Raw genomic sequence first — 14,465 nt, 5'->3', positions numbered from 1 at the left:
AGAATTAAATGGAGCAATATGTTTTCAGGGAATGTTTAAGTAATATCCTCTAAAACAGAGGTAGACCAACTATATAATCTATACCTTTTTATAACATTTTTAAATGGTTAAATTTTTCAACATAAAAATTATATTATTGTTATTGTGAATAATATGAATATTAATGTGATATTCAAATTTCAGGGTCTATAAATCAAACTCTCTTGGAACCAGGCCACACCCATTCACACTATAATGCAGAGTTGAATAACTATGAAAGAGACCATATGTTTTCCAAACCCTAAATTATTTACTATCTGGCCCTTAGCAGGAAGTGTTAGCTGACACCTGCTCTATAATCTAGATCCTATAGGAGTCTCCAATTGTAGAACTATCATAAAGTCTATTATTTCAATGTGTCTCACTTAAGTTTGTGAAAGCAATTTGGCATCATTATATTCTAGCATCTATGACAAATGTATGAAAGAAATGCACAACTCGAAGTCAAGTGTCTGGTTATTTATTTATTTATTTATTTATACATACAAGGGATTGAACCCAGGAGAGCTTAACCACTGAGGCACATCTACAGGTCCCTGCCGCCCTTTTTTGAGACAGGATACATAAAGTTGCTTAGGGCCTCACTAAGTTGCTGAGGCTGACTTAGAACTTTCAATCCTTCTGTCTCAGCCTCTCAAGCCACTGGGACTACAGACACCCAACTAGAGTCAAATATTTGTTAAAAATTTGTACTTTATCAATTAATAATTACTATATGAATAATGAAGCATCTTTCACTGACCAGGCAGTCTACTTCCAGTTAAGGTTGGGTATGTACTTAGTGACTTTGGTGATATACAAATGTGCTTCATTTGTTCAGATTTCCAGTTTATAAAATGTCTTATTCAGCTTAACAGATAAAACTATATCATGAATATGTAATGTCAATTAGTTAAATTCAGTAAGTAACATAATCTTCCTGTTTGCTTCATGCATCACTCCCTTTATGCCCTGAAACAACTGATTGTTTGGGACTAAGATGTAAAATACTTGGGTGATTTTGAAAATCAGGTTTACAAGAGCACTGGCAAAGGCTGTGTTTTACTCACTGGTCAGATTGGTTTGATTGATTTGGAACTTATTCAATTTCCTAAAGTTTTACAAGTCCAAACATGCCCTGTACTTTTATAATGAAATCCCTCAGAAAAATAGCAGATAGAAATATTGCTTTATAGTAAAGTAGATACAAATGATCAAATCTAACTTATTTTTCACTATGAAAAAAACTAGAAAAAACTAGATGTTCTGAATAACTGAAAGTTATCATTCCGTAGTGACCAGGTAATAGAAATTGTTTTGAAGTGTAATGTTTTCCAGACTTCTTTTAAAGATTTTACTGAACATGCATTAGTCATTCTTGGTAACTTAAATATTATCATGAGCATCAGTTAGTGTACTGTGCAGTAATATTATACTATGTTCTATTTGTGCTCTTGGAGCTGTTAATATAGGTAAGAAGGGCCAGAGTGCCTGCTTTTCAAGTTCTGAGTTTGCTGTCATTTTCTGTGGATTTCTGTGCTGTCAATTTTTACATCTCAATGTTTCTTTCAATGGCTGGACATTGTTCAAAAGTATTTCCCCTTCCTTGCCATCTGTGATTGCTACGGTGTAGGAATCAAGGGGTCAGAGTTTTTAGAACCTATTATTAAAAGGCAGTTCTCTATCAGTGAGGGTTCAGAAGCCTTTGAATAAGAAACCCCATGGGCTTCACCATAGCTGTCTAGCTAAGAGGCCTTTCCCACCACTTCTTGAGTTGATTGGAGTCTTCTGGAATGGGAATCCTCCCAAAAGACAAATCTCTCAAGCAATGGAGTCATGCTGAAGAGATTGGAAAGTTCACTTTCAGCTAAAGCATGGTGGTATAGTACTTGCTTACTTGTTTTAAAGATAAATTATGCTGTGGTCTTGTTTTCCTCTGTAGAGTGGTGAGAGTAAGCTTAATGAATAGATTACTTGCAGCAATGATCAATAACTAATTCTTATATTTACTTGAATTCATTGTCTCCAGTTTTAGAATGCTTTCTTTGCAGTCTGTTCTAATTCTCTCTTCTATCTGCATAGTACTATGTGTGACGTGAACATCACTGTAGTATTTCTGCCTGCCAGTTGTCAGGATCCACATGGGTGTGCCAGCAAGCCCCATGTGTGCAGGTCTGAATTTCTCAAAACAGTAAATTAATTGGGTGAACAGTGACTTTTAAATTAAATTTAAATCCTTTTGAATAATGTACCCTACAAACATATTAAAAATTGGTTCCTATACTTCAACAGATTTGTGAGTGAGTTTTAAGAACCCTTCTCTGGCACAAAATAAAGTACAGCTATTGCATATGAGTCATTGTGAAGGTAGAAAGTTGGAGTGGTTTCTAGAAAAGGGGAAATTTAGCATATCTATAAATTAAAGTCTTATTTATAATTTTACCAAAGCCATGACCATTTGTTTGTTTGAACAAAGTCCCCTTTACTTCCTTGGAAACATGATTGATTGGTTAGTTAAGTAAGAAATTATGCACTTCAATTTCACACATATGGGTCATTTGTTCCTATGTGGCACGCATTTCCAAATAGATACCAGTCTTACTTATAATTCTGATAAAATGGGAATTAGGATCATGTGGCAGCAGGTATGGCTAGAAAATGCTTGTCCTTCAAATAGAGCTACTGACTGAAGCCTAATTAATGTAATTGCTAATGGTTTCCCATTTGCAAGCATTAGTCAACTTTATATCTTCAGCCATAAAAGAATATACCTTTTGTTCCCTTGTAATATTTAACTAATGTTTGTATTATGTGTTCTTCCTTATAGGAATCTCAACATTTGACCCCAGGATTTACATTACAAAGTAAGTGTTTTTGAGGATTCCTTGTTAGTCCAAGCATCCATGTCCTCTCTTCCATTGCTTCTCACTGTTTCCTAGTCAATATTTTAAAACATGGTAGAAAAATGACACTTATGTTGCAATATTTTTCATCTGTTATCCATGTAAGGAAACTTGGAGGACTGCATGTTTGAAAACTAATTTTATTCAGAATTATTGTTTGACAGTAGAAACATGAATAGTAATTTTTGGTGTCCTTTATTTCAGAGTGGAGTGACCCAACCAGCAGAGCTTCTACAAAGTCAGTATCATTCACATCGTGAGTACTTGGATTTCCAAGCCAGGCTTCTGGGGGGGGGGGTATTTGTCAAAGGAAGAGTACCTCAATTCTGAGCTTATTCTTTTTGTTCTTTCTTGCTCCTTCAAACTATGAATCCTGATTCATAGTAAGATGTGCTTTCATGAGGGGCTATAATTACATCTCCCATTGTCTTTGCCTGTTTGGGCTACTATAACAAAAATCCATGTGCTAGGTATCTTATAAGCAACACAAGTGTATTTCTCACAGTTCTAGAGTCTGAGAAGTCACATATAAAGGCACTAGTAGAACTGATGTCTGGTAAGGACCCACTTCCTCATAGACAGTCACCTTCTCACTGTAACCTCACATGGTAGAAGGGACAAGATGTCTCTTTGAGCACTCCTTTATAAAGGCACTCATCCCATTCATGAAGGCTCTATTCTCATAACCTATCACCCTGGGGGTGAGGATCCAATGGGAATTTTAGGAGGATACAAACATTTGGACTATAGCAAGTAGCACTAATCTATGTGGACACCATTAGGCTCTCTAATTATGTAGATACATGTTGGGTCAATACATGAGATATGGAAACAACTCTGATTTCAGTGAAAAAAATATGTAGATGTCTATTTCCCACATTTTCACTACTTGTTCAAGTATTACACACCTTTAATTACAAACATCATCATACATAGTAGTCAGCTAGTGCTAGCTAGGGTGGGCAAGGAACACATCTGAGCAACCATGATTGGATGTAAACTGTTGAATGGCTTACTGTGGTCAGTCAGTCCAAGACCCTAGTATTTGCAGATAATCTAACATCTGTATATTAAACACAAACAAGACTACCCAGGAAGGGATAGAGTATGAGATTACATGGTGCTCGTTTGAAGTTCAGAAGCCAGGGTCCTGCAATTCACTCAGGACAGTCTTCATTTTTTATTAATGTTAATTGAAGGAGGAGTTTGTAGAAACCAATTTCCTCAGATTAACTGTTGTATATTTTTTAAATATCCATTTGTCCAAGAATGTATCAAGGGAGTAACTCTCTCACAACTTCTTTCATTCCTAATAATAGAAAATAGAAGTAGAATTTCTGTTTGAGAAATAGTACATACTTGAAATTTTTCAAAATGAAATAATTTATGACATTCAAGTGGTCTAATGGCATACTTGAAGCAAATTGCTCACCTTTTGGAAGATCACAAATAACTGCATAAAACAACTGGAAATGATTGCCAAATAGACTGAGGCTCTGAGAAAGTCAATCGCATTGGTACTACACATTCTTGCTGCAGTGTAGTGGCAAAGCCTGGAAGTCCTGACCCTATCACCAATCATCTTATTTGGTTTTCTAGCCTGATCTTGTGTTGTAATTCAAAGTTCAACTTCAATAACCAAGAGTCCTCAATTGAAAAACAAAACAAGAAAATATAACAAGAGAGATAACAAAACCATAATCCTAATTTAAGTATCAAACTTTATGGAAACACAGAAATCAAAATCATCTTTATATTGTGAAATTCAGCTTTTCCACGAATCATCTAAATGAATTCCCTTTGTTATTCTAGTAATCAATATATCTTTTTCTCCCTGGTTCTACTCCTACCCCACTTTACCCCCCATTAAAAAACTCAATAAAACACACACGAATTTAGGAAATCAATGCAGGTTTACAAACATGAAAAATATAAAAGCATATTTTTCAATGTACAATTATTTTACTCCCAGAGCTTAAGTGTTAGTCTCCCGCTAGAGAAATGCTATTTTCTATATATACCATAGAATGAAATATTCCAGTAGTTTCTAACTAATGGAAATGAACTTTTCTTTTTTTTATTGTTGGAGAACTATGTCAGGAAATGAACTTTTCAATGGAGGTTTATAGTTAAGGGCTGCATTTCAGAAAACACCTCCTTATAGCATGGTGGTATATAGTGCTGTCAATAAGATTAAAATTCTCTGTATGAAGCTTTGGTAAAATTAGAAGACACCAAGTTTATTTTATAAATGAGCTACTCCTTTTTTTTGGCTACTTGATTTAAAGCTCAGACACTGCCCATCAAATTTTACCTGGAATAAATTCCCTTCTGGTTGTAGTAGGATAAATTTTTAATACAGCGTAAGTCAGACTTGTGATAGATTTGTTTTCATTTTTAATTTCCAAATTATTAACCACTACTATTATTCCCCCATATCTTACCACAGTGTAATTTTAAGCCAACTTCTAGGATTTTCCATTTGTCAGGGTAATCCTCCAGGCTATTAAGAATATTCTGAGTATAGACAGACTTCTGGTGCCTGGAGTTTGGAGGGAAGTAGTCCCCAAGTCAGTGGGGCCTCGGGAATGATGCCCACCCAAGGTCAGCAAATGTGCTGGACATGCTCCCCGTCACTTAGTGCCAGTGCAGAGAGATTAAAGTCTTGTAAAACAATCCCTTAATTGCTGAGACACTCTATTCGTTTTCTTCATTTTTGCTTGTTTTCTTTGGTTGACAAAACGCAGATATTCCATTGGAGTGTGGATTGTTTATAAGGACTATGTGCATGGCCCCCAGGTCTGAAAATACTGACCCTGGGGTGCCTTAGTGCAGGTTTGCAACTAGCCAGGCTCCCTTTTTGTTCTTGACATTTGCTGCTCTCTCTGGGCCTGACCCCAGTGCATGATTGGCCTTTTGGAGACTGGATATTTTCCCACCCAGTCACTGCACTTTGTTAACATACAGTGCTTTTCACAGGGTGTTGTCAATGGGGTGATATTCTATATGCTCCATCTGGAACCCTGAATGCCTGTGAAGCAAGAGCATTAGACTGGGGGAGTTTGGAGACCTGCGTCTGAGCCTCTGCTCCCTAGCAATTCTTGTATTGGGAGAAACCAATGACATAGGATACAGAGGATGCAAGTTTAGATCAGCAGAATGTATCTTTACTTTAAAGCATACAGACAGAATCCCTCAAGGGAAATTGTACAAATTAATGAGCTCGGTGTATACACATAAGGATATGTACACAAACACTTCTCGAATTCTATGTAAGCATACTCTTTAGAAGGTAAAACTTGCAAAATGAGAGTACATTTAACTTTAATCCTTAGTAATTTCTAAAGGAGAGAAGACCCAGCAGTTGGTGTCCCCCAACCCACCCACCTTTAGCCTCTATTATTCTGAGCTGTTTTACAGTCTTTGAAAAATCCTTTCCCAGATTTTCTGAATCCAGTGAAGTTTATTGCCTCCTCCAAAAATGGTCTGTGCCCTCAAAAGGAGGGTGAGACATGAGCTTAAGAAGGTCAAATTGTATTTCTTGGGATGACAGACTGGTGTATTTTTATAGCGGTATCATGTCAATTCTGTGACTAAGAGATACACTATTTTCAGTTTCCAGATTCAGGTTCTCAAAATACTTACTAGACACTGTGTTAATTTATACTTTATTTCCTTTTTTGTGGGAAGGAGGGTATTGGGGATTTAACCCAAGAATGCATTGCCACTCACTTATATATCCTGTCTCTTTTTTCGTTTCATTTTGTTTTGTTTTAATTTCAAGACAGTGTCTCGCTAAATTGCTGAGGTTAGTCTCAAACATATGGTCTTCCTGCCCTCAGCCACCTGAGACCATTAAGGAGTAATGGAGGAGGGAAAAAAAAGAATTTGGATTTTTTTTTTTTGGCTGAGTTAGATTGCTTCATCTAATTTATTGTAATGCCTTGTCAATTACTTGTCAATACCTTACAAAAGGTATGACTTTTTATTCTTTTATGAGCCATCATAAATTGGAAGAAATAAATGTATTCCGTTTCCCTGAGAAGAATTTTCAGCTTTCATGAACTCGTGAGTGTCTACCAAACAGCCTTTGACTTCAGTTAGTTTTGTGAGTTGTTGAGAAGATGGCAACTTTAAATATCTGATACTTTTGTTAAACTTAGTTGTTAACATTTGGACTCTATCTAAATGGAAAAAATCCAGACCCCCCCACCTTTCAATCAAGCAGGTGTTGTATTATAAGCCATACTATACAGAATGTCCAGATAGTTTCTATGAAAGCCCCAAAATAAAGACAAATATGACCATATGTCATTTTTTCTTCATCATAAATCTACTTCTTACACTTATAGTGTTAGCTACATATTTGAAAACATCACAACCATGGATGTAGAGAGTTGACAAAAGACCACATGGAGACATACTGGTTGAAACCAGCCTCAATTTACCTGTGGGTGGTTGACAAGCATTTCACATGAACAAATGATTGAATGTATCTATATGTAGGAGGAAAGGAAATTACAGCATCTAAGAAATGGCAGATGTCTCAAACAATTATCATCATGTCTAAGCACATGTTCTAGGCTCCGTCCCAGGCTCTGGTGTGTGTGTGTGTGTGTGTGTGTGTGTGTATCACCCTATCAAGCTTACCAGCCATCCTGGAGGTGCCACACTTTATTCCAATTCTATAGATGAGAAAATCAAACCTACAATATATCCCTTCCCCTAATGTGTGCACAATCCAAATACACAATGAACTAATCATGTATACTGATCTCGAATGAATATTTTGGCTACAAACATGCAGAAGAACCATCAAAGTAACACCATTCTTTGGTGGGAAAGTTTGAACGTGGGCTCAGGACCATATAGATCCAAAGTCCCTGCTCTTCCTTCTATGCTGTGCTTCCACATGGGATCTGATGACTTCAAGGATTTGGTACACCAAATTTAGCCTTTTGTACCTTGATACAATCTTTAAATAGACCTGTAGTGCTGCTTGGTAGAAATGATTAACAAAAGTTATTATGCCTCTATGCTTTAAAATATGCAAAACCGGATCAAAACTGTTAAAATATCATTATTTCTAAACTTTTCCCTAAGTGTTATGGAGATTTAATTACCAGAGAGAATATAAAGATTATGAGAAATTTTTTCACATTGCTATAACCAATATAAGCATTACATTATTTCTTTAATGAATTTTATTTTTTTACTAAAATAAAAAAAAAATCCCCACATTCATTACAACCCTGACCATCCATCTGCCAAAACTTTCATCATTGGAAAAATTCCTTTTGAGAATTTGATTTGAGATTTAAGAACTGCTTTTCCTTATTACATAGCAACAACCCACTCTGTAGCAATTTCATATATTCTTCCCTAAGTAGATGTTTGGTCTGTTACTTAGATGCAATTTCAGGAGCAAAGTGGGTAATGCAGCAGGAAAAAAAAATAACTGCTATTTTCTTAATCAGATTAATTCTTAATCAAAATACATGAATTTGTACTTGAGATTTGAAAATATTGATATTCAGTTGGAAGCTTACAAAAACCAAACTAACTCTCCAGATAAACTAGTAATCTCAGTGACTTTCACTAGTTGTAGCCATTCTGGATTTTAAACTGAGAAGTATGCCAACTCTTGCTTTAAGCCTGTCTTGTATGCCCCATGGCTCAGAGCCTGCCAACTTTTCCTAAGGACTTAATATATTTTTGGAAGTTCTCCACTGCATCAGGGACAGCCACCTGGGAGCAGAGAAAACAAAATTTGGCAGCCTGTTCAAGCTGTGAATTAAAGGTAATTCACAGTTTGAAATGAATCAGCATGAGGTCCTTAAGAAGAGTAATCAGACATCAAGAGGATTTTATGTTGAGGATTGTATATTGGCTAATGTGACAACAAGCAATATTGGCATTTGGAATGTTCGCATCAAGGAGTGTTGAAGCTGCCTTGGTTTGATGGGTGCCAAGACTGAGAACCAGGGCTCCTTCACAAAGGGAGCTGTAGCTTTCCACTTCCATTACATAAGATAAAAACATAAATGTGTTTACTCAGCAAAGTTGAAAGATCAGATTTAATTTTTCTGGTGTTGGTCCTGGGTTCATGTCTGTCATAGGAACTGCATATTTCAGGTGGATTTTGAGACATCTCTGTAATTGGAAAGGAATGTCTTTCTCTCAGGGAAACTTTGAGTATCTCTTCTACCTGATTTGTATCTGTTTTTACATTCATTCATATGTTCATTCATTCATTCAAGTGTTCATTCCTGTCAACAAATTCAAACCTTCTGTGTGGAAGGCTTTTGACCATATACTAGTAACTCTGAACATCCTTCACAGTTGGGGAAGATTGGACTTGCACCAACACCACCAGTAACTTGACTAACTCCTATGTATTGAGTATATGATATGTGCCAGGCACTCTCCATGCATTTTTTCTCTTTGCAACAGGCCTGTGGATTTATTATTATTATAGAAGCAAAACCCAAAGCTCAGAGCCATTGAATAAGTTGCTCAAATATCACAGTAGCAAAGGGTAGAGCCAGGACTAACTCCAGAGAGCATGCTCTTCTTCCACTGAAACCATCCCATGGGCACTTTGGAGATTGCTGTACTGATTGAAGTCAGGTGTGATCTTATCCAGTCAGTAGGTAAAAGTGCACTAATTACAATCCAGGCCCAAATGGTACCTGGCATTTTGGTTTAAGTCAGAGATCTAAATATTATCATAAAGTGCTGTCTTCCATATACTGCAAATACTACAAATGTCAATATGGATATTCCCCCACAGGCATACTCATCCTCAGCTCAGAGTCTAAAGTCAAATTGTGTCACCATGACTATGAGATGTTTCCTACAGTGAGTGCAAAGGATCCCTGTCTGCAAAGGAGTTATACCATTATGGAAAATTCACATAAGATTAATTGTGGTAACATATGGTGGGAACAATGTCTCTCTCCAGAAATCTCCGTTTTGCCATATTAAAGTGAGAAGGAGAGAAAACTGATATTTTGGTCTGTTTTTATGAGAGGTTCATCCATCACCTTTTGTGCTTACCAACTTTGATAATTGGAAGTAGCTTTATATCCTCATAGTGGAATAATTTTTTAAAAATATTCCCATCTGTCATCAACCATAGTGACATATTTTTGAGTTCTCTTCAGCATTTTGAACAGTAACTGAATGAAGCAAATAATACTGGTGTAAGGTGATGAAGTTAATAGGCAAGGTATCAAAGTTAAAATAATATCACTTATATAATTGACTGTAATGTGATAACACATACATGCATACACACATGCACACATACACTCTATATCCCAGAATATTAGGTTCTTCTAATGCTATCTGATCAAATGAGATGCATGTGCACACAGATACACTCTTTTTAAAAAGTTATTAGATTATAAAATTCTAGGATCAGAGATACGTTTCCTATGCATTGTGATTGATAACTCTGAAGCACTTTCACATGATACTTTATCCTCATGTGAGCATCAGAGTGACTCTGTTAAGGGAGCCAGGTGGAAAGAAACCAGGCATAGGGAGGGGAAGATATTTGTTCAAAGTCTCCCACTTAAGGAATAGCAGAGCTGGGACTACAGTCCAGGATTCTAAACTCCCATTAGAACATTCTTCCTTGTCCCCAGATTCTCCAGATGCCTACAGGGCCAGAACTCATCAATCAGAGTCCTGACAAGTCTTCCAGGCCCACAGGAAAAAAATATAGCAGCAGTGTAGACAAGCTCTGTGGATCATTCCTATAAACTAAAAAGAAACAAACAAAAAAAATGCAATTGAGCCTGGAGTAGATGACAAAAAAATATCCACCCTGCTTCTAAACTATTCATTTTGTTTTTCCATCCTATCAAGAATCTCACAAACAGCCAGATCCTTTGCCACAATTATGTTATTGGGAATGTTATGTTTAAATGGTCTGCTCTTGATACCTTCTCAGCACTGCTAAAAGCCCTTCCATTTTACTGATGAGTGGGGAGCAGTGTTAGTAGAGTACCACAGATGCACGCTCAATTACAGCTGTAAAATCAGTTGAAAAATCTGACACATGCCTTTCTTTGTGGTTCATCCATATACTTTAACAATGAGCACCAAAAAAGAAAAAAAAAGTCTCAAGCTATCTGATTGACATCTCCAAACATGTTGCCAAGCTTGGTAGAGAGTGGGTGGGATGGAGTATGGTGGGGTTGGGGTAAGCCTGCTGAAAACAAATGAAAAAAATTATTTTCTCTGCTATCTTGTGGGATCCTGACACCCATGATCTGCCAGTGCATCCCTTTAGTAAACTGTATTGTCCTTGTGTAAGTTTCCAGGGGGCCTAATAGAATGATGATAGAAATATGCCCAGGAAGGAGTGGAAAGTAATGATTTATAACTCTGCCAGCTCCATTGCCTAATGTGTGGTGTTACTTGTTTCTGAAAAACATTGCCCACTTTTTAAAATATCCCAGATAGCTCCCTCAATTTTAACTATGTGGAATCTCTAAATTTTCCAAGAAAAAAAAATCTTTTTGAAAGTACCTAATGTTCATAATATCTAGAAAGGTTCATTCTAAGTCATTTCCAATAATTTCCATAGCTCACATGGCAGAAGAAGAGAGAAAGTAAACTGTATGTGAGTATTTGCCTAGGTGACATAATGTCACCACTTCTAGTATCTACTATGCCAGACACTGGCAAACATCTTACAAACATCAGTTATTTCAACCTCACAACAGATCTGTGATTTTGATATTATTTTCACTATATTGACATGATTATCACCCTCACCATTACCAAGGGTTAAGAGAGAGTACCAAACAAACAGTTGTGGCTACAGAGTCAATGCTGTTGCTAATACTGGCAGTCAGGTCTGCCTGGTGCTCTTTGTCCTGGGCCAATTATGTTGTTTATATAACCATGTTATATCCTTGTAGCATCCCTGAGAGGTAGATATAGTTAAGACAATTTTATGGAGAAGGGGATTTCATCTCAGAATAGTTAAATAACTTGATCAAGATCACAGAGGGTTGCTAAGAGAGCTGGAATTTCACTCTAGGATTCTTGAATTTAGAGCATAAATATCTTGTTTTATACTGTATCTACCTCATCCGAGTAACATTTCAATTGAACTATTACTAATTATTAAGTACAGAGAACAATAACAAAATAGCAATGGTAATAATTCTTTCTAGTTCAATGGTATTATAGGTCTTCCATACATATTGTTACATTTGGTCTCTACTCAATTTTCAGGGCCAGGAGTTATCAATGCCCTAGAGAGAACACAAATGTGGCCCCTGCTTCTGGGTGGCTCAAATCACAGTTCCCCCACTGCTCTGTCATATAACTTGATGAATTTACTTGGTGTTTTTCCTAGCTTTTGTTTCATCATTTAATAAAACAGAGATGATACATTAATCATATTTCTTAGTGAAGAGTGTCAGAGATGAACTCATGAAAGGGGCTTGCAGTCAACTATTCATTGGTGTTCTCTCTGTATTAAAAATGGGGAAAGTCAAGTTCAGATAGTTTAAGTGAGGTGGCCAAGCTCACATAGCTAGTAGTGCTGCCAAAGCTCAATTTTCTTCTTGACTCCCAGTTGAATGCTTTTTTTTGCTAATATTGACCATGAAATTTCAAAAGTCTGTGTCAATGTAGTTTAAATGGAAAGATTAATTGCCAATGCTGTCAGAGGCAACAGACTTAAAATCAATAACTATCTGTGCCAATCCTTTCCTCATTAGATAGCCCCAACCTGCTTCTGAGTGTCTCAAAATCTTATGAAGAGTAAGTGTGTTCTCCACTCACTTATACCCAAGGAATTAGTACTTAATTCACTGATAGTTTCTGCATTTATAGGAGAATTTAAAAACTTGAGAAAAATCACATTATTTTTCCCATCCCACTGTGTTGTAGAATGGAATTTGGGGATAGGTCCCCCTCTATCTTCCCACCTTTTTGCAGTGCTTTTTCTTCTGAGATTGAAGAGGACCTAAAACTGGTGACCTGTCTCACCCTTTACTACTGGATTAAAATTCCAGTTTGCTACTATGGTAACCGTACCTTGAAAATTAGATCCTGACAGAGTCACTAAGAAATTTAGAAGTGCACTCCTGCCATGAACTTTGAAGAAAGGTTGCTTACAATTGTCAGCGACAGCCTCTTAATTGAAATAATCTGTCTGCCCGTCTGCTAGAAAGTTTGTATGTCTTGGGGAGGGGAGAGAAAAAGATTATATCCTGATGGGTTTTAAAATATATAAAATGGCTGTGGTTTGAAGCAAAGCTGTTTTCTGCATGAAATTTAAATCAACTTTGGCTCAATTTATGCTATTCAGAAAGAACTGTGATGTTCAGTATTCACAGTGGCAAGAAGCCAAGATGCACAGCAAAGATGTAAGACAGAGAAGATAGTTCTGGGGGTCTACCTCAGACAAACCTAGTAGTTGCAAGATCCAAATGGCAGCCACTTTCAAACCAGATTGCTGTGCCCAGGACTCTGGGCAGTTGGGGAGTGCAGAGCACAGCATGACAGACTTTAAGATGAAGAAAAACAGTCACTGATTTGCCTAATGGCATAAAGAGCCACAATCATATTGATACTCCCAAAGCCAGAGATATGAAACAAGTGATACAGAGTATCTTGCCTTTCAGGAAGATGAGGATTGAGGTACTGGTAATTTCAGGGATTTTTCTGTGCAGTTCTCTCTCAAGGCAAGCACATGAGGGTTAGTCTGTGCTTCCACAACAAGATGGGTATTGTTGATGGTGGTTTTTTCTTCTCTTTCTTTTCTGATACACACATAATAGGATTTTAATATGTTTTTCTAATGGCACATATAGAAAATGACTAACTCTCTAGAAGGAACAATTTCAGACCAGAGTGATGATATTACTATGAAAAAAAGTTGGCATACTATTTTACAAAGAACAGATATCAAATATTAAACCAGTTGGATGATTTCAAGTAGTTAGAACTGATGGATTGGAGCCATGGGAACTCATCCTCTAGTGTTGGGAGTTCCTAGAGAAAGTATAGTTCTGTCTGAATATTTGGAGTGGAATTACCTCTCACCACACTTGAGTCTCTTCATTCTGGCTTGCTTGGTCTGGATGTCAAGGACACTGTGATGATGATGGCTGAATTATGATATCCCTCTGAACACAATAAATGGCCATGAATGGCCAAAAAACACACACGGCCAGTTTCCTGCCTATGAGTAAGGTAGATCAAAATGCAGCTCTCCTGGCATAATAGGTTCACAAATGTTTGACCTCCTGAGTCAAAGGCATGAAATTCATTCACTTTTAATCTCAGCAACTGGTGCAGGACCTCCCCACACAATAAATAACCAGAAAACATTGTACAGAGTGTGGTAGGCCATGCAAGAATGATCTGGAAGGTGTAAATTAGTCTGCAGTAACACTAATATTTCATAGATGCTATTCTTCTATTCTTTAACATCCAAACAGTTGTACAAGAAGAAATATATATATATATATATATATATATATATATATATATATATATATATATATATAT

At 36.7% G+C, this 14,465-nt stretch overlaps 1 protein-coding gene across 4 annotated transcripts in view; it reads left to right on the top strand.

Annotated features, from left to right (window-relative positions):
• Aff2 (ALF transcription elongation factor 2) overlaps positions 1-14,465 on the top strand; it is a 465,019-nt gene that overhangs the window by 329,694 nt on the left and 120,860 nt on the right. For all 4 annotated transcript variants that reach the window (XM_015498021.2, XM_015498023.2, XM_015498020.2 and 1 more), the window contains 2 exons: positions 2,846-2,882; positions 3,126-3,159. In XM_015498021.2, coding sequence (XP_015353507.1) covers positions 2,846-2,882; positions 3,126-3,159 — 71 coding nt within the window. The remainder of the gene's footprint in view (positions 1-2,845; positions 2,883-3,125; positions 3,160-14,465) is intronic.

This window comes from Marmota marmota, unplaced genomic scaffold (genome assembly GCF_001458135.2).
Source record: "Marmota marmota marmota unplaced genomic scaffold, marMar, whole genome shotgun sequence".
Taxonomy (NCBI): Eukaryota; Metazoa; Chordata; class Mammalia; order Rodentia; family Sciuridae; genus Marmota; species Marmota marmota.
This window is presented reverse-complemented; position numbering and strand designations above follow the sequence as displayed.